This window comes from Vulpes lagopus, chromosome X, assembly GCF_018345385.1.
Source record: "Vulpes lagopus strain Blue_001 chromosome X, ASM1834538v1, whole genome shotgun sequence".
Taxonomy (NCBI): Eukaryota; Metazoa; Chordata; class Mammalia; order Carnivora; family Canidae; genus Vulpes; species Vulpes lagopus.
The window spans coordinates 20553871-20578089 of record NC_054848.1 but is presented as its reverse complement, the minus strand read 5'-3'; the positions used below and the strand labels follow the sequence as shown (position 1 = coordinate 20578089).

General features: G+C 56.4%; 1 protein-coding gene across 1 annotated transcript; it reads left to right on the top strand.

Annotated features, from left to right (window-relative positions):
• The first annotated feature begins 8288 nt into the window (after nucleotides 1-8288).
• On the top strand, nucleotides 8289-20405 carry ARX (aristaless related homeobox). Its single transcript, XM_041741314.1, has 5 exons — nucleotides 8289-8702; nucleotides 10473-11352; nucleotides 13918-13963; nucleotides 16811-17139; nucleotides 19191-20405. Exons 1-5 carry the CDS (start codon nucleotides 8507-8509, stop codon nucleotides 19429-19431), a joined length of 1692 nt encoding a protein of 563 aa, XP_041597248.1. The 5' UTR covers nucleotides 8289-8506; the 3' UTR covers nucleotides 19432-20405.
• Nucleotides 20406-24219: the final 3814 nt, after the last annotated feature.

The window sequence follows — 24219 nt, the reverse complement described above, 5'->3', positions numbered from 1 at the left end:
CTAAGTGGGCCATAGTTTGGGGGGAGATAAAGGGAAGTGGGTGAGAGAAAGGACAGGCATTTTCTTTGATGATCAGTCCCTTTTGCAGTTGGCAGAGAGTTAAAAGCCTTTTCTGGATATTTTTGCCTGGGGCCCCAGAATTCCAATCAGCCGGATCTTTGTTTACAATTCTCTGTGTGGGGTACACACCACCCTACTCCCCAAACCAGGCCTGTGAAAGAAGGAAAGAAAGAAAGAAAGAAAGAAAGAAAGAAAGAAAGAAAGAAAGAAAAAGAAAGAAAGAGAGAGAGAGAGAGAGAGAAAGAAAAAGGAGGGAGGGTGGGAGGGAGAAAGCTGGCCTGGAATTGATTCTCCAGCGTGGAAGACTGTCAACAACTGCATTTTCTATTTGTACTATTTAAAAGATGGTGCTGGTGGTCTCTTCGTTTCTCAGAAAAGGGAAATTTTACACCTGTTAGATTATAGTCTTGGAGCTATTAGAGAGAACACATAGTGACAGATAACACCAACTCTCTATTATCCATGAAAAGAAATAAGTAAAAATCACTCCTAGGTCTCAAATTCACTTGAACTATGGGTTTCAATCTTGCTAGCCTTTTGGGATTCTCTGAGCAGAATACATCAGTTTTTAATTTCTTCCTAGCGCTTTGCGAGCCTTAAGCTGGGCGAGTGATACACACTGAAATGGCCCCAATAGCAGCAAAGGGGGAACTGAGGAAAGAAAATGAGGCCCAGATAAAGAAGGGGGGGGACGGAGGGGAGACCAATCAGCGCCCACCCTCAGGAGGGTGAAACATCAGTTGTCATTTGCTCAAATAAAATACCCCGCCCGCCCGCCCGCCCGCCCGCAGCCTTCCTGCCATTCCCCGGTGCAGAGAAGACGGACTAAGCTGCTCCGGGCGCCAGAACCTGTGCTCCGACCCGCAAGGTCTAAAGCGCGGGAAAGAGTGTGATCCTCGGCGGCGTGCGCGATCCTGAGAAATCTACTTCCCGCTCAAAAAAAATAAAAAAATAAAAAAAAGAATCTGGGATCTGCTCACTGAATCCCCAAAGAAAACCTGCCCAGGCTCACTTTGGGCGCATCTGCTCGGGGCAGCTCGTCGTGCTCGCCCCCCCCCCCCCGCCCGGGCCGGGCCTCGAGGGCCAGCGCGGGGTCCCCGCGCCCCCGCCCCGCCCGCGCCCTCTCGCGGGCGCCCTTCCCGCTCCCCGCAGCCGCCCCGCGCCCCGCCGAGCGTCGGCGCCAGCGGGCTCCGCTCCCGTCCCCGAGAGGGCCCGGGTGCCACGACGTGGGGGCGCCTCCCTCCCGACGGGGAAGCGGCGGTGCCGGGGTGCGCGGGGAGGCCAAGTGCTGCGGGCCCGCCCTGCCCCCGCGGCCCCAGGAGGCCCCTAGGCCTTGAGGGTCCCAGCTCCCCGCTACCGTCGCCCTCCTCGCAGCTGGGGGGCCGCCGTCCTTCTCCCAAAGATGCAGAGTGTCCCCGAAACGGATCCCGGGTGGGGGGGGCTGGAAAGTCCGAGGGCACGAGGGGGGCCGCAGGGGGAGGACGCGACTGCCCCAGATTTGGAGGAGACGCCTGTCAGCGCGTGGAATGCGAGCCCTTTTGCGCAGTTATTTTTATTCCGGGGCCTTTCTTCCTCGTCCTCGTCCTCCTCCTCTATTTTTTCCCCTTCTGTTCAGCTATTTGTGTTTTCTGATCGGGTAAGTGATTTGCGGCAGGAAATTAGATAGCTTTATTCCAGAGGCACTGTGCTTCTAACGGTGTCTATTGCAGAGCCGGCTCCTAGTCGCGGGCTTTTTTTTTTTTTTTTTTTTTTACTTGCAGGTTATTTTGTGACGAAGGGAACAGAACGCTGCTCAGCCTTGGCATCTTCCCTCCTCCCTTCAACACAATGCAACTCTCAATTAAACCCGGGGACACCCACGTCTCCCTTCCCACAGGACCCCTTCCATCTGCTCCCCCACTCTGAAACACCAGCCTTTTCTGGGCAGGGAAAGCCTCGTGTTGAACTTCCCAATTAGTGAGGCACATCACAAAACAAGAGACTCTAAAGAGCCATTATCGCTCCTATTTTTGGACCCGCTTTCCTAGGCCGTACCTATTAAATGTTTTCATGGCCTTCGCAAGACCTTAAAATCCTGCAGGGCTGAGGACGTGAGTATGCAGACGCTGCACGTCTGGAGAAGCTCGACTTGTGTTGTTCTGATTGATGAGCGACTTGTGTTGTTCTGATTGATGAGCGAGGCTTAACACACTAGTGCAAAAGAAATAAGCTATGGATTGATTTGAACTGATAGTTTTTCATCTGTATAAAGTCCTCATTAGTATACTTTCCACCAGAGGCTCTAAGAGCTTCCACAGAGCTCATCATTTCTAGGTTGAACAACTCCAAGGGGGATGGACAGGAACCTTGCCTTTCTCTGTTCTGTTTCCTGGCCAGCCCAAGTGCGGGTAGGTGATTTGTGAGCAGTGGAGAGTGCTGGACTCTGGGGTTGCCAATTTCCAGAGGTAGATGCTGCTGGAGGGAGGTACTACCTGGGGGAGGTGGAGCAGGCCGTGGCCAGATTGCCAGAGAGTGACAAAGTAGGGCCCTCAAGTCAGGTGGGGGAACTGGACTCAGAAGGTGCGGGAATCATTGAGGCAAACACTGCAGAATCCTAGTCTCCGAAGGTGGGGTATTCTAGAGTCACAAGGTGGGAAGGGATCTCAGAGCCAGAATGGGGGGAGGGGTGCCACAGAGACCACTGCAAAGAAAAGAAATCTTAGAGGCGCTACCTTCAGATGACCCCTCACTTGGGACTGAGGAACCTTTTGGCGCAGGCGGCCAGGACTCCATGCACAAACACCCCAGAGACAGCGGATTCAGATCTCAGGCTGGTGTGGCAGCCTCTGCACGCTCGCCTCGCCCCACCCCCAATTATTGCACTTCTCGGGCCAGTGTTTCCTGAGGTTCTCCAGCAAGAATCCACCCAGCAATTATCTCCCCTCTCGCGCGTATGGGGGGGGGGCATTTAACCACGAACGCGCTGGAGAAGAAAGGTACAGATGGGTCTTTTATTGCACACTTGGAAATGTTTCCAAGGCTTTTGTTTTCTTCCCCCATTCATTCCTGCAGTATCACTGGGATCTGCCAACTTCAGCGCCCAGAGGCTGCGGGGAAGGGCCCGGCCCACCCGGAGACCCCCGCTAGGGGGCGCGCTCTGGCCGTGGCGCCGAGCCGAGCCGAGAGGGGGGCTCCGCGGCGAGGACGCCGACCGCGGGGGTCTGCTTGGGCCTCGGGACTGACGCGGGCGTCGGGTCCCTCGCTGCTCCTGACGTGAGCTGCAATCCGTGCGCCCTACACCCCCCAGGTCCGGGGGCGCCGGGAGCAACAGCTGCGGAACAACGCTGGCCGCACGGCGGCCGCCTCGACCCTGGCCGCACCCAGGGGCCCGCCGTCCGGCGGCTGCAGAGGAGAAACCAGATGGTGGTGACTACAGGGCGCCGACAAGTTTCCCTCTCTGGTCTGGAAACCTGGGGAACCGTGCGTCAGGAGATGGGGGGTCCCTCCGAGGGACTCGGGGCGAGAGCCCAACCGCCTGCTTCTCGCCCCCGAGAAGGGGGCGCCTCCCGCTCCGCCCCCTCGCCCCCCGCCTTCCCGGGGCACACGTGAGCTGCGACCCTCCCGCCCGGCTTTGTGCGCGGAGCAGGGCTGGAAACAGCCTCGGTTGGCCGCCCGAGTGGCTGATTGCGGTGGGGGTGGGGTCTGCTTTCTCTCCGGTTCTCGCTCCCCACCCCCTTCGCAGCCTGCGGAAGGGTACCAAGAGTGACAAAGTTTGCAAATAAGGGGAGCTGTCCCAAGGCAGTGATCACACCCACACGTCCGTACCTTGAGGGCTCGGCCGCGCTCTGCTTCCCAGCAAACCTCTCCCAGCTGAGCGGCGCCGGCGGAGCTCGGGGTTCGGGCGGACTACACGGCGAAGAAGGGGGCACTGGCACACGCCAAGGAGTCTTCCCTAGCAATCCCAGTTGTCAGTCCCTTTGGACGTTTCCAAGGGCTGATCCTTGGAAAACACATCAACAAACAACACCGTCCACGGACGGATCCCGGCAGCCTTGGGGAGGACTGAGGCAGGGGCGGGGGGTGGAGGGCAAGCAGGGGGCAGACAAGGCGAGGGGCAAGTGCTAGGCAAGCGGATTATGTCCTATTTCCTCCTATTATCAGACTTCCACGAGGAGAGACCACGATTTGTGCATGAAATGTATACCCCGAAGTGGATAAGACTCTGAAGGCAGCATCTGAGGAAGTTAACCTTGGCTGGTTGGAGTTAAGGGGGGGTAGGGGTGAGGCAAATATTTCTGTTTGTGCCCTCCGGCTCTTCCCAGCACCGGCTGTCAATCCCGACGCTTGTTATCCTCACAAGGCTTCAGTTTGTTTGCCTGATCTCAGCAAGGTTTTCTTCCACAAGTAGAACTATAATTGCTATAATTCTACTGTATCATTTGGATCATTGCAGTATTGTTGTTTTCTCTCCCTCTTTCTCTCCTCCTAACACTGCAATAACGCGCTCCAGTGTTAAATTAGCAGGTTGCGGAAGACCATAAATGAATGAAAGTTTGTTAAAAAAAAAAAAAGAAAATAAATAAATAAAACAGCAAAATTACTTGGCAAAGGGGATATCACATCACAGAGAATCCTTGAGTGTAATCAGGACTTATTGTCTTCCCTTCCAATGGCTTCCAAATTGGTAGCCAGACCCCAGTGAAGTTTATTTCTATTGTTTAAATACATGTTTTGAAGAGGTTGAGCATAATTTAAGGAGACCTGAGTGTCCGGTGAGGCTGGAAGCCCATCACTGCCTTATTTATCTATGTGTATACTGCACAGCAAATTAAAACATCTCAAATGCAAAGTGTGCAAGGTTAACTCTCCTCCAAACATTTTCACCCCTGGAAAATGACATTTACTGCCACCCCCTTATCCTGAATTTCTTGCGAATATAATTTTGAAACTGCAGTGTAGAATTAGTTCTCAGCACGGAAAGGAAAGGGGGTTTCTTCCATCCGCCTCTTCTAGGTAATTATTATTTCCAGTCCTGGGGACAAGCCTCGTCTTTCACCATAAACAACAGTTTTAAACACTTCTGACCCTCACTTCCAGGCATAACTGTCATTTTTATCTCAGTGATTGATTTGTAAAGGCAGATGAACCTGCAAACTATTGTTTTCTAGGCAGCCCAGGAAAAATAAAGCAGCAACAACAACAGTTACAGACCCCAAAGACTAGAGGAGTCAGGAGTTGTGAATAACCAAGTACAAATGTGAAAAATATTACCACTAAAATGAAATTCCTCTGATTCGTGGGTAAAAGAAAGTGAGATGAAAACACAGTGAAGTGTCATTTTGCTGAGAGCAAATATGAAATTGGCTAACCTAAAAGTTTTTATACATACCCTATAGCCCAATTCTTACAAGTCTAGCTACTCAACAAATCAATAAAATTCTTCCTAGACATTAGAAGTATCTTTTTTGTTTGTTTGTTTTCTAAAATAACAAATGGGAAGGGCACCTGGCTGGCTCAGTCCGCAGGGAACGCGACTCCTGATCATCCGGTAGTGAGTTCAAGCCCCATGTTGGGTGTAAAGCTTACCTTAAAAAAAAAATAAAATTAACAGATAGGATAACACATATATCCTAAACCCATTTTCTGGTTACACACCATGGAGACACCAGCAGGTTCTGTCTCCCGGTGGGTATGCTGGAAAAGTTCTCTGTTGTTTCTTAATTTAATCTTTCGGGAATAGGAAGAGTCAATTGTAGATTTTGAAGTTGGTATTGAATTGTGACAAAGATCATCTCAGGGCTGTCGGGGCCTTTCTCTCCAAAGTGAATGGACGTGCCTTCCCAGGAGCGTCCTCACTGGGGGAAGACTGGTTAGAAATACCAAAAATAAACAAAATAAAAATAACAAAGCTTGTGTTTTCACACAGGTTTCCCAAAGAAACACATTATATTCCATTAATAGAATTAGATTTAGTTCCAGGGGTCATTAAGTCAGAATCAGAAATTCTATGTTAACCTCCTCTTTTACAGTGGATGATTAAAATTAGAATACACCCCAGCAGAAAGTCCGACTTCTCTTTTAAAAAAAGGAGAACAGCTGCAGAAGGGGGAGGAGGGAGACGGAAGCAAAGAAATCTTCCACCGAAAGAGTTGAAACCCTGTTAGGCTCTCAGAAATGATTTGTGCGTTTGTGTCGCTTTTTGTTTAACACGATCTATTTGGGACTCAGTTTTCAGCCCACTCCCTGCGTGTGCGGAGCCGACTCTGAAGTCACGGAGCCACCCAGCAGCCGGGTCTTGCGGATTTCCGACGCAGGGCCCTCCGGGGAGGGAAAAGTGCCTCCGTTTCTCCCGGCGACCAGCCGCGGGGACACCCGAGAGGGTCCGAGGCGAGGCTGGAGCCTTGGAGGAGACGGACGCGTCCTTCCAGCTGCGTCGAGCCCCGCTTGCCGGGAGTGGGCTCTCGGGGCTGGGGAGGAAATCAGCGCGCAGACTGGCAGCTGAACGCCGAATGGGACAGTGTAAAAACTGGAACTGTTGGTGGGGATGGAAAAGGGAAGAATGCAAGAAAGGCAGGAGAAGATCCCAGGTGCCTTGGATCAGCAGGCAGGGCTTAAGAGGAAATCAAATGTCAGGGGTGGCTCAGGGACTCCTCCGTCCCCCAGCCCCGTCATCTGAGTGTAGGAAAAACTGGTGAGACTCAAACTAAAAAAACAGAAAGAGGGACACAGAGAGACATCTTTTTTCCTCTTGCCTGTAATAGTAGTAGTGACAGCAGCATGAGTATTAACATTATTAATGTACCTATTCCCAACCCTTCATTCCCCCTCAAGTTGTGTCTCGAATTCTCCTGCCAAGCCAGCCCGATCGTTTGGCCACCCACCCACCAGCATCCAAGAGTTATGCAGATGTTTATGGCTGAAAAAAAAATCCCAGTTATGCATCCTTGTATTTTTAAATACTGACTGTAAGTGATTCAAGTATAATCCTTTGTAAAACGCTTTTCTCTTTGACACATTGAAGGGGTTGAGACCGGAAAACCCGGCGTGGATTCCCCCTCCCCGACCCCTCTCCCACCCACCACCGTCGCCCCCACCTTGCCATTGTCGGGGCCCCTGGCCGGCCCTGGAGCCCTGCACCCCGGCCAGGGGGACGTCCGTGCTAAGCCCCTCGCCCAGGTTTGGCCCAGTGTCAGTCCCAGTTGGTCTCGATTCCTCAGCGCTGGACGCGCAGGAGGTTGTCGGGTGAGAACCGCGTTCACCCACAGGCTCATTCTCTTCCCTTTGCTGTGGGAGCCAGGCCCGAAGAATTCAGAATCGTAGGCGCTCACGCACGGTAGAAGCCGAACCTGGGTCCTTCCCACCCTGGAGCCCTCGGGGCCCCCGCAGGTCCGCTCCCTGCACCGAGACCTGAGAGGGCCAGCCTCGGGGTGACCGCCTAATGGAGGCGAACTTGCGGGAAGAAGAGGGAAGGAGCCTGGGAAGAAGGGGAGCCTCCCAGACTCCGCAGTGGACACTCGCCTGTCCCGGCCTGCCCGGTAGGTGCTCTAGTGAAGGCCGCGCGCCTCTGGCACAGCTTTGTCCCTAAGGGGACTTCTTCCAGAGTTAAAGACTGAGGTGAGAGAGGTTGGGGGACTCTCGGCTCAGGGTGGAGGCTAACAGCTCAGGGCGTCGGGCCACAGGAGGAAAGCGAACGCCCAGACAGCAACCGTCGGCTCGCGCCATCACCCTGACCCCTGGGAGGCCGTCGGGCCTAAAGCGACCTGGCGCCCCGAGATCAAGGGCTGTCCCAGGAGCGCAACCCTGGCTTTGCAAAGTACCAAGTCGGTCTGAACGCGAGCCTCAAGGCCTCGCCTCCAGGAAGCAAGGTCCTCTGGTTGGTGGAAGGGGCGCACGTCGTCGCCCAAGTGGCACCCACAGGCCTGAGATCAGAAGAAGCTAGAGCTACGGGCCAGCCCTGATGGGCTAAAGGGGAGTCTACAGGAAGAAGATGGAGAACTTAGACAATTGTTAGTTAAAAACATAAAAAAGAGAGGAAAAAAAAACGGTTGGGGCGAGTGCCCGCCGTCTCCTAAAGCTCTGCCACCGCCCCCCCACCCCTCGCCGGCCTTTCCGCACTCCAGTCCAGGCTTTGCTCGGAGCCCGCAGCCCGGCGCAGCCCGGCCTCTGGCGAGAGCCAATCACAGGGCGCCTCTCAGCACGTGGAGGAGAGAGACTCCAGAGCTCCGCGCCCGCCGCTCACTACACTTGTTACAGCTTGTCCTGAGCGCGGAGAGGGCGAGCTCGGGCCGCGTGCAGGGCGGGAGCCGGCAGCCAGCAACCGAGGGAGGCAGAGGGGCACAGAGATCGCAGTAATATCCATTATAACCAGCCATCTAACCCCACTCCCCAACACACCCCCATCCATCCCACCCTCCAGGAGAGGCAGCCAGCGGCCCGGCTCTCTGCGTCCAGGGAAAAAGCCCCAGCCATGAGCAATCAGTACCAGGAGGAGGGCTGCTCCGAGAGGCCCGAGTGCAAAAGTAAATCTCCAACTTTGCTCTCCTCCTACTGCATCGACAGCATCCTGGGCCGAAGGAGCCCTTGCAAAATGCGGCTGCTGGGAGCCGCGCAGAGCTTGCCCGCCCCACTGGCCAGCCGCGCCGACCAGGAAAAGGCCGTGCAAGGTAAGGCTGCGCCCGGCAGACACCTGCAAAGAGCGTTGGGCACCGGTTTGGATGTTGGATGTTCGGGGGCCAGGGGCCTGGGGTTATCAAGCTGGAGATGGAGGAAAGAGAGAGAACAGCTCTGAGGCCTGGTGCCTCAAAGAGCGGCACACGTCTCGCCAGGGTCTGTCTCTCCCTTCCCCTCAGCTTCCTGAAGCACAGGCCGTGCTTCGCTTGGGGGCGGGGGGAGGGGGGCTTAGATTCTCGGTATTGGTCTTTAGGTCGTTTAAATGCTCCGTGTGGTGGCCTCGGGGGGTGCTCTGAAGAGGGGCGACAGGTCAGAAACAGCAGGTGCCGGGTGGACCTTGTAACAACTTGAAGACAAGAACCCCTAAAGCTGTGAATAGGGGTCTCCAGGCAGAGTGAGCCTCGGTCTTTCCTCTTTGGAAGATTTCTTTAGACGCGGTGTTCCCCCACCCCCCTCCGCCCTTTCTTTCTTTTTTAAATTGTAGATTACTTGTGACCTTTTAAACCCAAGCTTTGCAGAAAACATCTCCCAGGGATTACCCAAATGCTCCTTATTGTATTTGAAATGTATTTAATGTTCGGCTTCTGGGTGCTATTTTTTTTTTCTCTGCTGTGTTATTTTTAAAACTAGAGTTGAAATATTTCTAAGGTTTTGGGGGCTTTTTCCCCCCCTAAAATTAAAAATTCCAAAACAACCCGTCATTTTGCCCCGAACCTGTTACACTCAAGTTTCGCCTTGAGCTGAGCTGCCCGCAGAAGTATCACAGGGAAAAAGAATGGTTGGTTTCTTTTAAAATCCAAAAACCAGCGGTCCAGCCGCAGGGCCACTTGGAAGACAGGAGCAGATGGCGAGAAGGGGCCGTTTAAAATAAAACTGACTTTTTCCTTTTCTTTTTTTAGCCTGCAGTGGCACCTGTGCCAGGCGCTTCCTCGAAGGGAAAGAGCGACCTGTGCCTGTTGTACCCCCTTATAACCCCCTCCCAGGCCTTCCGGGCCCATTTTCTGCAGGACGATTTTTCTTTGCCTTTCTGTGCAAGGAGCCCCCGGCCCCCTCCCGCTGCGGGCTGTCGGGCTGGCCCGCGCTCAGGGCCACCGGGCCACCTTCTCAGTCCCCTCAGGGGTCGCCCACGGGCAGTGCCCCTGTCGCCAGCCTGGGCCTGCGTGGCAGAGCAGCAGGCAGAGGTCGTGCGCCAAGTTTTCAGGGTGGTGGTGGTGTATTTTTTTTTTAAGTTGTTGAATGTTTTCAGATTCTCCCCTGCCCTGAAATGGGGAAGGGAAAAAAGTGTGAGAGAGAAGAGAGAGGGAGCAAAGGGAAAGAAAAAGAAAGGAAGAAAGGAGGAGGGGAGCGAGTGGGCAAAGCTCACGAAAAGGAAAAGGAAGGAAGGGGGAGAGGAGAAAGATGAGGAAAGGAAGGGAGAGACGCGGAGAGAAGGAAAGAGAGAAGGAAGGTAAAAATGAAAGGAAGAGAGGGAAAGAAAGGTGAAGGAAGGAAATGAAAGGAAGAGTGGGAGAGGGAAAGGAGAGACGAGAGGGACGGAGGGAGGACACAAGAAAAAAGGAGAAGGAAAAAGAAAGGGAAAGACGTGAAGAAAAAGAAAAAGCCAGAAAAGTGGGGAAAGAGGGGAAGGGGGTCCGAGTCCGGGAGCGCGCGGGAGGAGGGGGCCGGGCCTGGGGCCGAGAGCGCGGCGCAGGGGCGGCCTCGGGCGGCGGCCCGGCGGGAACGCCCGGCTGGCCGGCGCGCTGACCGCTCTCCCTTGCCCGCAGGCTCCCCCAAGGGCAGCAGCGCCCCGTTCGAGGCTGAGCTGCACCTGCCGCCCAAGCTGCGGCGCCTGTACGGCCCGGGCGGGGGCCGCCTCCTGCAGGGCGCTGCGGCGGCGGCGGCGGCGGCGGCCGCGGCGGCGGCGGCGGCGGCCACGGCCACGGCGGGTCCGCGCGGGGAGGCCCCGCCGCCGCCGCCGCCAACCGCGCGGCCCGGGGAGCGGCCGGACGGCGCGGGGGCCGCCGTGGCCGCCGCGGCGGCGGCCGCCGCGGCCTGGGACACGCTCAAGATCAGCCAGGCACCGCAGGTGAGCATCAGCCGCAGCAAGTCGTACCGCGAGAACGGGGCGCCCTTCGTGCCGCCACCGCCCGCGCTGGACGAGCTGGGTGGCCCGGGGGGCGCCGCGCACCCGGACGAGCGCCTCGGCGCGGCCAGCGGCCCCGGTGGCGCCCCGGCGGCGGGTGGCGGTACGGGCGCCGAGGACGACGAGGAGGAGCTGCTGGAGGATGAAGAGGACGAAGACGAAGAAGAGGAGCTGTTGGAGGACGACGAGGAGGAGCTGCTGGAGGACGACGCCCGCGCGCTGCTCAAGGAGCCCCGGCGCTGCGCCGTGGCCGCCACTGGCGCGGTGGCCGCCGCCGCCGCCGCCGCCGCCGTGGCCACAGAGGGCGGGGAGCTATCGCCCAAGGAGGAGCTGCTGCTGCACCCGGAGGACGCCGAGGGCAAGGACGGCGAGGACAGCGTGTGCCTGTCTGCGGGCAGCGACTCGGAGGAGGGGCTGCTGAAGCGCAAGCAGCGGCGCTACCGCACCACGTTCACCAGCTACCAGCTGGAGGAACTGGAGCGGGCCTTCCAGAAGACGCACTACCCAGACGTCTTCACCAGGTACGAGAGCGGGGCGGCCGTGGCGGCGGCCGGCGGAGAGCGCGAGCGGGCCCGGAGGGGAAGGCGGGCGGGCCGGGGCCCCGGGTTGGGGCCGGGACTTGGCTCCCGGACTCGACTCAGGTGTGCCCTCCCGTCGCACCCAGCCCTGCTCACTAAAAACTACCCACCCCCAGCCCCACCCCTCCTCCGGGTTTTAAGTTTGGACTGGGATCTCTTGCCTTCCCCAAGTCTCTCCAGTTTATTTTTTATTTTTTCAAATTACAAGTTTTAGTTAGGAATGGCCTCTCCAGAGAGGGCCCGAGAGCGCCAGCTTGCAGGCGCGCGCACCCAGAGCACGTACGCCGGCCCCCGGGCGCTGCGGTGGCCGCCGGGTCCCCGGGAGGCGCGGGGAGCGCCGCTGGCCCTCGCGGCCTCGGCCGAGCCCTGGGCTATTTTTGGCCGCTGTGTGGTGCGCGCCGGCCTCCCCCGCCCGCTGCCCAGGAGCCCGGTGGGTATCGGTTACGCTTTCGCCGTTCAGGGAAGCTGGAGCCCGCGCCCGCGGGAAAGGCCTTTCAAAAGATTCAAGTTCTGTCGTTTGAGGACTTCTGAAATAACGGAGGGGAGTCGGAACTGGCCAGGGTTTGGTGCCTGCACGTCCGCGGGGCAGCAGCCGGAGTCTTGGCCTCTCCCCACTGTCCTGCCCCCCCCAGCCCGGCGTTCCGTTAACGTGCGCGGGCTTGCAGGGCCGGGCCCTGATTGCCGGCAGCCTGGCCGACAGTCGACCGCGCAGCTGGGGCATTTTTCTCTTTGGACAGCCGTCCAGCCGGGGTTGCCGCCTGGTCACGCTCCAGTTCCCTCTTGCCTGAGTGTTTTGGGGAAGGAGGTGAGATGACCGGACCCTTGGATGACTCGTTCATCCAACGTGGGGCGCTGGCCGGCCTGGGGGCCTTCCCCTCCCACCCCCAGGCCACCGTCTGGGCTCCCGCGAGGAGCCAGGCTCAGGGCAAACTTCCTTCAGTGGGTAGGAAGGAAGGGAAGGGGGTCTGCCTGGCGCAGAGCTCCTGGGGCGCGGGCAGCTCCTTCGCCCAAGACGTGTGCAGCTTTTCAATATGCATTTTAGAAGTGGAAAGCTGCCCGCCCCTTTGAACCGGAGGAGAAATCGCTGCTCAGACCTCAGGAGGCCCGAGCCAACTCTAAAGTGGTGTTGATCTGGCAAGTAATTGCCAAACTCTCTCCTAATCAGTAATGGAAAAGTGTGGATCTGATGCTGGCAGACACTAAACTTGATCGTCCCTCGAGCTAAAGTTGGTCCTCCTCTGGATCATCCTGTCCCTTCATCGTCTTTAAAAAAGAACATAAAATTTAAAATCAGTGTGTGCTATCAAATAGCTAACTGGCCGATCTGCCTTTTGCATTTGTGACACATGTGTGTTTCAACAGGAGAAAATGAGGAGGTGTCAGTTGGCATCCAGGTCTGCCCTCCTTTGGCTTCTCGGGGCGGAACCACAGTATGTGGAGGGGGGGCAGCTCCTCTTCGGGCTTATTTAGAGCCCCTTGGCTCAGGCGGGAAGCCAGCCTAAAGTGCCGGTTCAGATTTGCTGGCGCTCCCTGCAGCAGGGGGCAACGGAAAGCACTTTAGGGAACCGTTTTTTCTCCAGGTCCTGAAGTTTCGGGTGTGGATGAGGGGGCCTGCCAACAGTGCAGCCCTGGGTCCCAGGCTGGAGCAGCCCCCAGTCTTTCATATTAGCGGGGGTAGAGCCGATTACTCTCTGGAGCTCAGATTTTTGGTAAACAGGTCGTAAGCCATTTTACAGCATCTTAATGGTTTCCTATTTGCCTTAATTGTCGCAGTAATAACTGCAATGACGGGGTAGGGTTTCATTCAATTGACTCCCCCTGAGATGGGCAGGGTTTGTAGTGGGCACTGGAGTCAGGAGGTGCGCAGAATTTTGTTTAATCAAAAAATTACCCCACTGAACTCTTAACAAGCTTAACGTATCTCCAGAGGGTAATGGGGAGTATGACCTAAGGGGAAGAGGGAGGGAGGCGGGGAGGGGGGTGGGGGGGTGGTAGGGAGATGGAAGGAAAGGCGAAGAGCTGGAGATGGAGAGAGAAAAGCGGGGAGGGGGGAGGAGGAGGGAGACTGGAAAAAATTTTAAAGGCAGAAAGACACCGAGGGCAGGAAAACAAATTTTGCATGAGTACCTGTCCCAGGTACCATTAGGACAGAACAGGCTGTGAGCATTGTGTGCGTGTTTCTTGTCTAACTCTGGCTTCAGGGAGAATGAGGGCGAATCCGAGGGCCCAGTTAGGCTTATAGACTCAAGAAGCCACCCTTGTCACTTTTGAATATAGGATGCTACAGTGTAATATCCCATCTCCAGCAACGTGTCGTAGGTTTTTGTTTTCAACCAAATAGTAGGCACTTTGGTGGGGAAGGGATCATGAGATGCCCAGATGTTTGGGGGTGAGGGCAGGCAGCCAGGGGAGACCCTGACAGAGGAGGCCTGCTAGCAAGGGGAAAGTGGCTTGAGAAGGGCTTGTTGGAGCCTGATGTGACCTCCTGTCTGTGTCGCTTTCTTCTAGGGAGGAATTGGCCATGAGGCTGGATTTGACTGAGGCCCGAGTCCAGGTGAGCTGCCCACAGAGAGGGAGGAGGGAGAGGGAGGGGTAGGGGGAAGGGTGGGAGAGAGAGGGGGCCAATGGATTGGGGTGGGATGAGGCCCCCTTTATAAAACGAAGAGAAACAGAATCAGAAAAATAGACTCAAACCCTCATGCACAAAAAAGATGAAAATGTGAAGACCTGGGAGGTTGGAGGGGAAGATCTCTGGGTTTGGGAGCCCTGAGGAAGGGGTCCGGGACCAGAAGAGGGGTCTCAGAGTCCCTGCGCTGCTGTCAGGAGCTACCCCCCACCGCACCCCCCCTCCCCTGTTCCACAGCCCCTGGAGGAAACAATCGGAGGACTGACTTCTCCTGATTGAAATAATGGGATGGAGCATGGATTTGGTTGTTAGACAAATCCGCTCAGCTCCAAGCAGGTATTTGGCTGCGATTAAGTCTCCAATCGGGCTTCATAAAAGCCCACTTAGTGCTAGAACAAACAGGGCCATTTGAAGGCAAAATGCTGTTTGATTTCCCCTCCGCCCGCACAAGGAGCTGGCTAATGCTATTTGATTTCCCATTTTTTATAGCAATGAGCGCACATTGATCTAATAGGGAGCGAGTGCAATGCTATTAAAGGTGTCTGCAGCCCCATACCAGAGTGCATTTCCCAACCCGGGCCTCATAACCAAAGAGACGATCAACACTGGGCAGCCCCGATGGCCAACAGAAAACAGATGTCCCTGGGTTAGGAGCTGAGTGAATCACTTTACAGTCAAAATCAAGCGCTGATAAAGCACAATAAATTCCATATGGCTCATTTAATACACAACAGCTTCTTGCATTAGAGGGCTAATGATGAGGCCTGTCCCCTCCTTTCTGTTGACACATTTCTCCATTGTCAAACAGAGATGTGACAGCAACTCCGTATTTTCAGCTCAGGGGAACGAGTCGTGGGAAAGTTAAATAACTTTTAAAAAGAAAGAGAGCGCCCCCTCCCCTTCTCCTCTCTCCCTATTCACCGGAGAAGATGTAATTAAGTGAATATGAATTATTAGAGTCCTTTCGTTTACCTTTGGGGGGCCTCAGAGGTATTAATTCAATAATGAGGAATTGCAGGGGGACATCTTGATGATTGCAGTGGAGCCGGGAGAGACGATCTGTCTGGAAAAGGTTTCCACGTTCTTTGAGGGCATTCTGCATCCACTGCCTCCTCCCCTCCTTTACTCCTTTCACTGGCATCGAGGAGTGGCGGATATTCTCGTCTAGACAGATTTGGATACACAAAAGCTGCCCACCCAGCCTCGTCCCATCGAGTCTTACCTTTTCAAGCCTCTGAATTTCCACACTAGAGTGTTTCTCCCATTCACAGATAGATTACTTGAGGGCTGTGGAATCTTACGGATGGGCCCCTTTTCAGCGGAATTTTAAATAATCGACCCGTGTGGATTCTGGATTTCTCTTGCCCTAGGTGGCTGTCTAGAAGTCAAGCCAAGCTTAGATACCAGTGCTAGTAAGACAACCTACAGTGTGTATATATCAAAGGCATGGATGTCTTGAAATTAAACACACACACACACACACACACACACACACACAAATTCCTCGGGGATCACTTACATTATATTTTAATATAACTCTGTATAGCCCTGGAGTTCATTCTTAATTTTTAGACTTGTGTGCAGGCATCAACCCAAGCCTAAAAATATTAATGCCTTCAGGGGAGAAGGAGCATATCTTATTAGCTGTGGGTGTGATGAGCAGGTCACATAAAAATAATTTCATGCTCCTGGGAGTTATTTTTAGACCATGGTAGCTGCCACATTTCAGGTAAAGGTCTCTACTAAAACTGCTTTCTATTAACAATTAGGAAGATACCTTGTGCTGGAAACCTCCCGCAAGCCTAGAACTGTCTTATTTAAATAACCTATTTAAACCAAGTCCCGCAAAGAAATAAACGACCTGTTAGCTCTGAAGATGTGTGGGGTCGACAGGTAGCTTGCACCCTGATTTCTGTTTGTCCAGGGATTGCTGCATACCCGGGCCTGGCAGTCGGGCCTTCCTGGGTGGAACCAGGCCCTGCAGTGAGCCCCTGCAGATAGCAGGCCGCCAGGCCCCAGGTTTCCTTTCCCAGAGGACTTCCCCGCTACAACGTAGACTTGTTTGCGGGGGCATTTCTTCCCTCCCTCCTAGTTTTCCCCAAGCTCCCGAATCCAGCTTAGTGCTCTTGGGTGTTCAAGAACTATTTCTGGAAAGAATAAGTGAACCGCCTCCCCGAGACCCCCTTTTCAACACAGCAGGGACTTTGTGGGCTCCCGGGTAAACCTGAGACAGGCAAAAACAGCTGATGCGCAGCAGAGGGCTGACGTGTGGCCATCTCTGGGTGGCTGTCCCCCCGCCAAGAGTCACTGCCCAAGGCGAGCTTGCACATGCTGTATTTTATTCATTCCACATCAACAGCCTTATGAGTAAAGTTTTATTATCACCATTTTACAGATTAGAAAACTGAGGTTGAGAGGTTTAAGCGACGTGCCTAAAGATGCACAGTGAGCAGGTGGCAGCGGAGACGGTTAAACCTCAGTTTCCCCAACTCTAAACACCGGGGACCGCTTTCTTCCAACTTGGCAAGGAACTAGGCTATTCCAAATGTGCGCTGGAAAGGCCCTGCTCGCCCCCTGTCTCCTGCCGGCTCTAAGTTGGGGCTCCTTTTCGCCCCCGTCTGGCCCCGGGGCGGGGGGCGGCTCTGAGTCAGCCGAGGCCCCGGGGGGCGAGTGGGCGCCGGCCTCCGCCGAGGGGAGGGCGCAGGGGGGCGGGGAGGCCCGAGCGCCCGCCGCCCCCGGAGCCCCGCCGCCGACCCGGCTCTCTCCGCCTCGCAGGTCTGGTTCCAGAACCGTCGGGCGAAGTGGCGCAAGCGGGAGAAGGCGGGCGCGCAGACCCACCCCCCGGGGCTGCCCTTCCCGGGGCCGCTGTCGGCCACGCACCCGCTGAGCCCCTACCTGGACGCCAGCCCCTTCCCTCCGCACCACCCGGCGCTCGACTCGGCCTGGACGGCCGCCGCCGCCGCCGCCGCCGCCGCCTTCCCGAGCCTCCCTCCGCCTCCGGGCTCGGCCAGCCTGCCGCCCAGCGGGGCGCCGCTGGGCCTGAGCACTTTCCTCGGAGCCGCCGTGTTCCGACACCCGGCCTTCATCAGCCCGGCGTTCGGCAGGTAACGCGCGGCCTCGGGGAGTCTGTCTGTCTGTCTCTCGTACGCACACAGGCTGGGGGCAGGGAGGAGGCCGGAGGCAGGACACCGGCAGCGGCTACGCACGTCTTCGCTCTTTGGCCAACCCTCAGATTTAGCCAAAGGAAATACTCTCTAATTTTTTGCCTCAAACTGTGTGGATCTCGAAGGGAATGAGCTGGGGCCGAGGAGCAGAGGGGAGGGCGGTGGCAGTGCCAACACCCGTGACGACTGGGAGTGCTCAGGGAAAGCTGTAAAAGTACCATCGAAGGCACCAGCCGCCGGGGCCATAGGTGGTCTGTGTGTAAACGTGTGCAGGTGTAGCCTGCAGAGCTGGGATGACTGTCAGCCTTTTTTTTTTTTTTTTTTTTTTTTGCAAAAATCCTTCCCCATGCTCCAAAGCCTGGCAGAGGAACACAGTTCTGGTTTCCACACGAACCCGGGAGCCACGGGCCCTCTGGGTGCAAAGAATTCTTTCTTCTTCCCCAGACTCTAACTTCCCTGTCACTCAAGTGACCCGCTGCCAACCGTACCCCCATATGTGCAACCCCCCGACCCTCAGCGCGGCACAAGACAACGAAATAAAAGAGACAGTTCATCGTATATTATAATTCCCTTTCTTTAAGTGAACATCGAATGATGAAATAAAAAGTCTGTATTATCACCCAGACAAAGAAACAAAGGAGGGATGTATTAAGTTGGAAAGTGCAGTGAAAATAAAACTGAATGCAGCTTCAATGATCTCTCTTTGGGAGAACAAAGAAATAATAGATTCATCCAACTGCGCAGCCACTTAACAAAAATCATCTTTAGAGAAAAGTTTCAAAAAAAGACGCTAAGTAAAAGTAGTTTCATGTAACAAACCAATAAAATAAACAGCGAGAGGGCATTGAAGTGTAGTTAGTGACTCAGTTTACCTATGGAACCAGGGCATCTTACACCCTCTCCAGGCCACACTGTATTGTTTTTTCTGGGAGAACAACATTAAGTTGTGTGTCCCCCGAAACCCCCCCCGCCCCCCCGCCCGCCCCCTTTCCCTTCTGACAAGTGACTTGTAAAAGCTGGCGAAGCCCGGGCTGGAGTGCCTGACTGGGAGATTTGGGGAGGCTGCAAGAGCAGTGCGGTGGGGGGGCCTGAGGGCGTGGGGGGTGCCTGGGGGGGAGCCTCCCGCTCCCCCCCTCGAAGCCAGGTGGGCTCATTTCTAATCCTGGAAGCTCCGAGTTGGCCCTGCGGGAGTTTGGAGCCAGAGCCCTGGGGGGGAAGGAGGGGGGGCTTGGGGGGTTTGGGGGGGCTCTGGCCTCAGCCGCAGGTCCGCAGTGCTGTGCGAAGGGGGTGGAGGCACCGTGAGAAGCAATCCCGGCGCCGCCCGGAGTTGGTGGCACGGACCGGGGTCCCAGGCTTGGGGGCCCAGGCTTGGGCGTCGCCGTGCACCGCGCGCGAGGTCGCGGGGTTCGGGGGCTCTCTGGGGCAAGGGGCGGCGGGACGGCGATGGGAGGGAGTGTCGCGCGCCGCACGCGGGCCGGCCGGGGAGCGGAAGTCAGCGGGCGGCGCCCCCGCCCCCACCTCGCGGTCCCGGGCTGGCGCGGGAGGGCGGCCCTGTGGGCGGAGGCGCCCCGGGGAGAGCGCGAAGTCAGCAGCGTGGGTCTCGGTGGGGCTTGATCCCAGCCCCCCCCCCCCCGTGTCCTCTTCTCCTTTTCCGCTCTGCCTCCCCCTCCTGGCCCTTGGAGCTCCGGCCCGAGAATTCACCCCCTTAGGCGAAGCCACACGATCCAGGCGCCCGCGCCGTTGGCTTTGGGGCCCCAGGACCCGCCTGCGCCCCGGCTCCGGGCCCTCGGGGTGCCTGGGCCCTTGGCCTTGCCCGCGTGGCCCCCCGCCCCAGGACAGGCCCCCGGCGCCGCAGCCCCCCGCGCACGCCCCCGCGGCCTTGCCTCCCGCCGCGCCTCGCGCACGCTCGCGGCCCTCGGCTCGGCTGCTGAGAGGCGGCGGCCACCGCTCGGCTCCCGAGGCCGTGACCGCGCTGTTTGCTCTCCCCGCAGGCTCTTTTCCACCATGGCCCCCCTGACCAGCGCGTCGACCGCGGCCGCGCTCCTGAGACAGCCCACGCCGGCCGTGGAGGGCGCGGTGGCGTCGGGCGCGCTGGCCGACCCGGCCACCGCGGCCGCAGACAGACGCGCGTCTAGCATAGCGGCGCTGAGGCTCAAGGCCAAGGAGCACGCCGCGCAGCTCACGCAGCTCAACATCCTGCCGGGCACCAGCACGGGCAAGGAGGTGTGCTAAAGGCTGCCCTCCTCCGTCGCGCCCCGGGCGCACCCCGAAAGGTCACCTCACTCAGCACCACTCAAGACCAAATGGAAACAGAGGACCAGCACACTCCCGAGACGGCACTGAGAGAGCGCGGCCGCCTTCGCAGCTGCCTGGACGCGGGCAAGGCAGCCCCGGCGCTACCGGACGTGGCACCTCCTCGGCCGCCTGTCCCCCGCCCCGCCCCGCCCCGCCCCGCCACTGCCAACCTCGCGCCCTCTCCAGCGTCCACTCGCTCCCGTTCTTACTTTGCTGAAAGCATCGGGGAGGTTTTCTCTCCAAGACGCCTGGTATTGAAGTTAAAAGAGTTAAAAAAAAAAAAAAAAAGAAAAACAAACAAAAAAAACAAACCCAACCTCTCTCCCTCCTGGCACCCCACTTAGCTTTTTATTTTGTTTCTTCCTTTAAACAGCATTTTGGCGCTCTAAGTTGATCTCCCCTGCGTGGGCCCCGGCGTGAAGCCAGGGCCAGGGAAGCGAACGCGTCTGTAAGATAGCTAACAGTGCACTTAACAGAAAGGGGCGTCTTGTTCTTGTTCTCTTCTTTATCATACACCAACCAAGGTTTTTATATCAAACCAAAGGGAAATACTCTGCTAGAATATGGACTGTTGAAGTCACCAAACTGTGATTATTGATTCTGTACATACCATTGTTATTAAAAAAAAAAAAAGAACAGAGCTTTGTATATTTGAAATGTTATAACGCAATTGCACTCAGCGTGGTATGGTAAAAGTTTGTCCTCCCGTAGATTCTTACTGTGTTGTAGATACGGTAGGGTTCCTAGACAAATATTTATGTACTCAAGCCCTTTATTTAACTTATTAACTGTAGAGGCTTCCGAAACCTTCAAGATAAAGGCAATGGTACAGTACTTTTGTGTAATGTGTAATTGTTATCACTTTTCCTTGCTATCTAGTGGAGAAGTGTCACGCTCAAAATAAAAAAAAAAATTATATGTTTAACAAAAGGAAGTGTGAATGCTCTATGCGGGCGCTGAGGGGTCAGCAGAGGGGCCCCCCAGAGGCCAGGGGTGGGCCCCGGCGCCCGGCACCTCCTCGGCTTCTCCTGGCCCAGGCCCCCGGGCTGGACGGGCTCCTTGGGGGGATTCAGGTTTCCCCGCTTAGGTTAAGGACGCGGCCGCGGGGCTTCCCGCCACACCTCGGCCCGGGGCGCGCCGCAGCGCGGGGGGGGGGGCGGGGGCCGGGGCTGCGGCTGCGGGGGGTGCACCGGCGGCGGGGTTCGTGCTGGAGACAGAAGTTTGAAGCTAGCGGGGGGTCTGGGGGTCTGCGCTCGGAGGGTGAGGGAAACTGTTCGTGGCAAGTGCCACGTAGCGAGGAAGTGCCGAGTCCGAGATGCCGGCGCTGGCGAGAGCCAGAGCCCGCGCCGGCTGCGAGGGGCGGGCTCCCCGGTGTGCCCGCGGGGAGGGGGTGCGCGCGCGTGTGCGTGTGCGAGGGAGAGAGAGGGGGAGAGGGAGAGAGAAGAGGCAGACACCGTGATGGAAAGGCGGTGAGGGGTATCCAAGTGGCAGATCTTAACTCGACAAATGTCATTACATCACTTATCCAGGCATTGGCAAATGTATACATTTAAAAAAATCTAAACAACTCCGGTTTCTTGAGGAGACCCGAGCGGATTCGCGACGTGTAAGCCCGTCGGCGCACCCCGCCCCGCGCCGGGAACCGTAGCTTCTCCCTCCCCGCGGCCCCCGGGCGCCCCTCCCGGTGACCGCGGGGTGCGCCCGCCCGCGGGGGCCGGGTCTCGCCGACGCTCCCGGGGTGATGGGAAAGGGAAGAGAAGCTTAATTAGTTTCAATTTGTAGTAATTAGCGCGCCGGACCTTTGGGGAGAGGGGCAGGCGGCGGCGGGGGTGGGGGTGCTGCCGCGGCGTGACTCCCGGGCGCGGGTGCCAGCCGCCCCCCCAGGCCGCGGGCCAGTCGGGCGCCGCGGGGGCGGGGGCGAGTCCCGGGCCGTCGGGCTCCGCGCGCTCCGGCCGCGCCCTGCGGGGGGGGGGGGGTCCCCGGGCGGCGGGGGGCGCCAGTGTGCGCGGCCGACCGGCAGGTGCGGGGGCGGGCCGAGGGCGCCGGCGACTCGGGGACGGGTCAGCCGCCCGGCAGCTGCTGCGCTCGGCCGGGCTCCTCGGCTCGCCCGCCCGGCCCGGAAAGGCCGAGCGCCCGCCTGCTGGGGACGTCGGGGAGCGCGCCCCGGGCCGTCGGGGGGAGGGGGGCCTCGGCGACGCTCCCCGGCTCAGGACTGTCGAGGGCGGGAGCTCGAGACCAGAAGCCCGGCCTGGGGCACGGGACGCCGGCCGCCAGCCACCTTTCCTAGGCCCTGGCGCCCACGTAGACCCCACGAGTTGAACGGGCCCGGCGGGAACTTTCTAGAACGTCCCCCTGGAGATCTGAGTGCCTGAAACCTCTAGGCTCCACAGGCTGTCCTGGTGTGAAGGCCCTTCCCCTGGGATGGCCGGGGTTACTCTGGAGTTTGGAGGTGGGGATGGGGGAGTGCAGGCGAGGATTGAGGGCGTGAGGGAAAGGACTTTTTTTTTTTTTTTTTTGCTGGTCAATATCAATTTTCCGTCGATTTTGGCTTTTTGTTTAGGTCCGGCTTTTTGTCCTCTCCAGGCTGCCAGTTGGATGGTATACGAGAAACAGTACCATTCTTCCTGTTAATGAACTCTTTTTTAAGTCATTTTTTCTCATTTGACCCTTCCATGGAGCAGAAGCAAATTGCGTGAAATTACCTCCAAGGATTACATTTATTACTGGCCAATGAGAACCCCTCGCCTTGTTTTACAAACTCTTAATCCTATGTCATTCTGATGCCGCAAACAAGCCGGGTCCCGGGCCTCCTATTCTTTCAACTTTCCCCAGCTGGAGGGACCTCATTCTGCACTTAATATTCCCCATAAATATCACACGCTAAAGACCCCCTGACTTCCAGCAAGTCCACATTAAACATGTGACATGTCACGCATGACAAACTCTGAGTATCTTTTCAAAGCAGCATTAAAAGCAAAGAAACCAATTTTCTTCTCCTTCCAAACCTCCCCAAGTGCTGAATGATGGGGATTGGAAAGAGCCACTGGAGCGTACTTAGGGGGATTTTATGAGATTTTCCAGAATGATTTAATCTTATTGTGAGCATTATTAATGAATGGCAACCCAATTTGGCCCCAATATCTGGGAACGCGGTCACAATGCTGGGAGCGGCTGACCCCCCCAACCTTAAGCAAACCTCTTCCACCGTGGAGGAGGGCATGCCGAGCCCAGGGGAGTTCAGGAGAGCCCCTGCGAAGGGGGCATGGCCATCCCCTAGCACGTCCAGGGCGGAATGCCCGCCACCTGCTTTCCCAGGGCCACCCCTACAGAGTCGGGATGAGGGGTGATTGGGAGCCTCTGTGGGAAGGAAGAGGGGAAGCCGAAAGTTAACTTGCTACATTTTCAGACAGGCTGGCCAGATCTGGATGAGGCCCTGGGAGGAAAGGCAAGGAGGGCGGAATATTGGCATAGTAGCATCAAAGGTGCCCCTGTTTTCTTCTGCCACCAACTTCCCATGGCCTGCGCCACAGACCGTCGGGGCGGGCATCGGAGGCTTGTTGGTGGGGAAGGCAGGAGATACGGCACTACTGGACAAGGTTTGGGACACCTCGGGACTCGAAACTCAGACTTTAGCTAAAGTCACCGGGAGCGGCCCCAGCCAGTTTCTCATTTTTTTCTCCTAGTAGCCCACTCCCCCTCCCTATTTGGGGCAAACATTTATGATTACTGTTTTGGACTTGTAAAACCCAGAGACAAGGCGCCCCTGGCTCTCCTTTTCGGTTCACTGTGAGCGCGGAGATCTTACAGGAAGAGAAGGGGGGGCTGATGTCAGAGGGAAGGAAATTATACACGGGTTCCTGGAACTTGCGTTTAGAGGAAGAAATGTGTACGTGAGCATGTGTGCATGTGTATACACAACAGTGAGTGTGTGGGGATGGCGGGGGTCTTACTTGGGGCCTAAAAGGGTATTTTGGAACTCTGCGTTCCGCGGAGCAACTGCATATTTCACAGCCAGGGGCTGGCTGGCTGGGGGGCAGGGAGTAGAAAACCTGCTACCTGATGGAGGAGGGGGTAAGCATTTTTCAAAGGAGAAAGTTGTGTTGTCTCTGGACGTTATTAAATGGTCCACTTTGAAGTATACATTTTTTCCTTTAAAGAAAAGGGAGCGATTACCAGTTATACATTAAGAAATGTCATTCAGTCATTTTTATTCATTCTCCGGAAATCTTCGTAAAAGCCTGAATCATACTTCTACAAGCAGCAATTTTGTTAATCCAGGGGGTTATTACTCTGGGCCCTTATTAGGTTCTACACCACTGCCAAGCAATCCTATAACCCTCTCAAAAGAAGTTTACCTCCCTGTTATAAAACCAGTAGTGGTATTTATACTGTGCAATAATTAGTGTATTACTTGAATCCACTAACACGTTCATTTTATCTCTGCACAAAACCTCTAGTCTGCTTATAGAAAGCTTGTGCCTCCTTTGGTGCTGGTAAAGTGGTGAAAGAGTGAATTGAAGGCTGGTTGCACTTTCTCCTTTTGCCTCGCCTTAATTCCCATCTCTTTTTGCTCTCATCCAATTAGCACAGTGTATTAAGCGGTTTATCATCTCATAGTCAGCTATTGAGAGAAACAAGGCGAGCACTTTGCAATAGAACCTGCGCTCCTTTGACACCCTCAGGTACTTACATATTCCACTGTGCTATGAATAATAGAGGAAGAAT

What these genes read in the sequence shown, in the direction of transcription:
- ARX (XM_041741314.1), top strand. Translation starts at nt 8,507, where the DNA reads ATGAGCAATCAGTACCAGGAGGAGGGCTGCTCCGAGAGGCCCGAGTGC. An exon ending in CCAGGAAAAGGCCGTGCAAG is followed by an intron (nt 8,703 to 10,472) that starts GTAAGGCTGCGC and finishes CCTTGCCCGCAG; the next exon opens with GCTCCCCCAAGGGCAGCAGC. An exon ending in TACCCAGACGTCTTCACCAG is followed by an intron (nt 11,353 to 13,917) that starts GTACGAGAGCGG and finishes GCTTTCTTCTAG; the next exon opens with GGAGGAATTGGCCATGAGGC.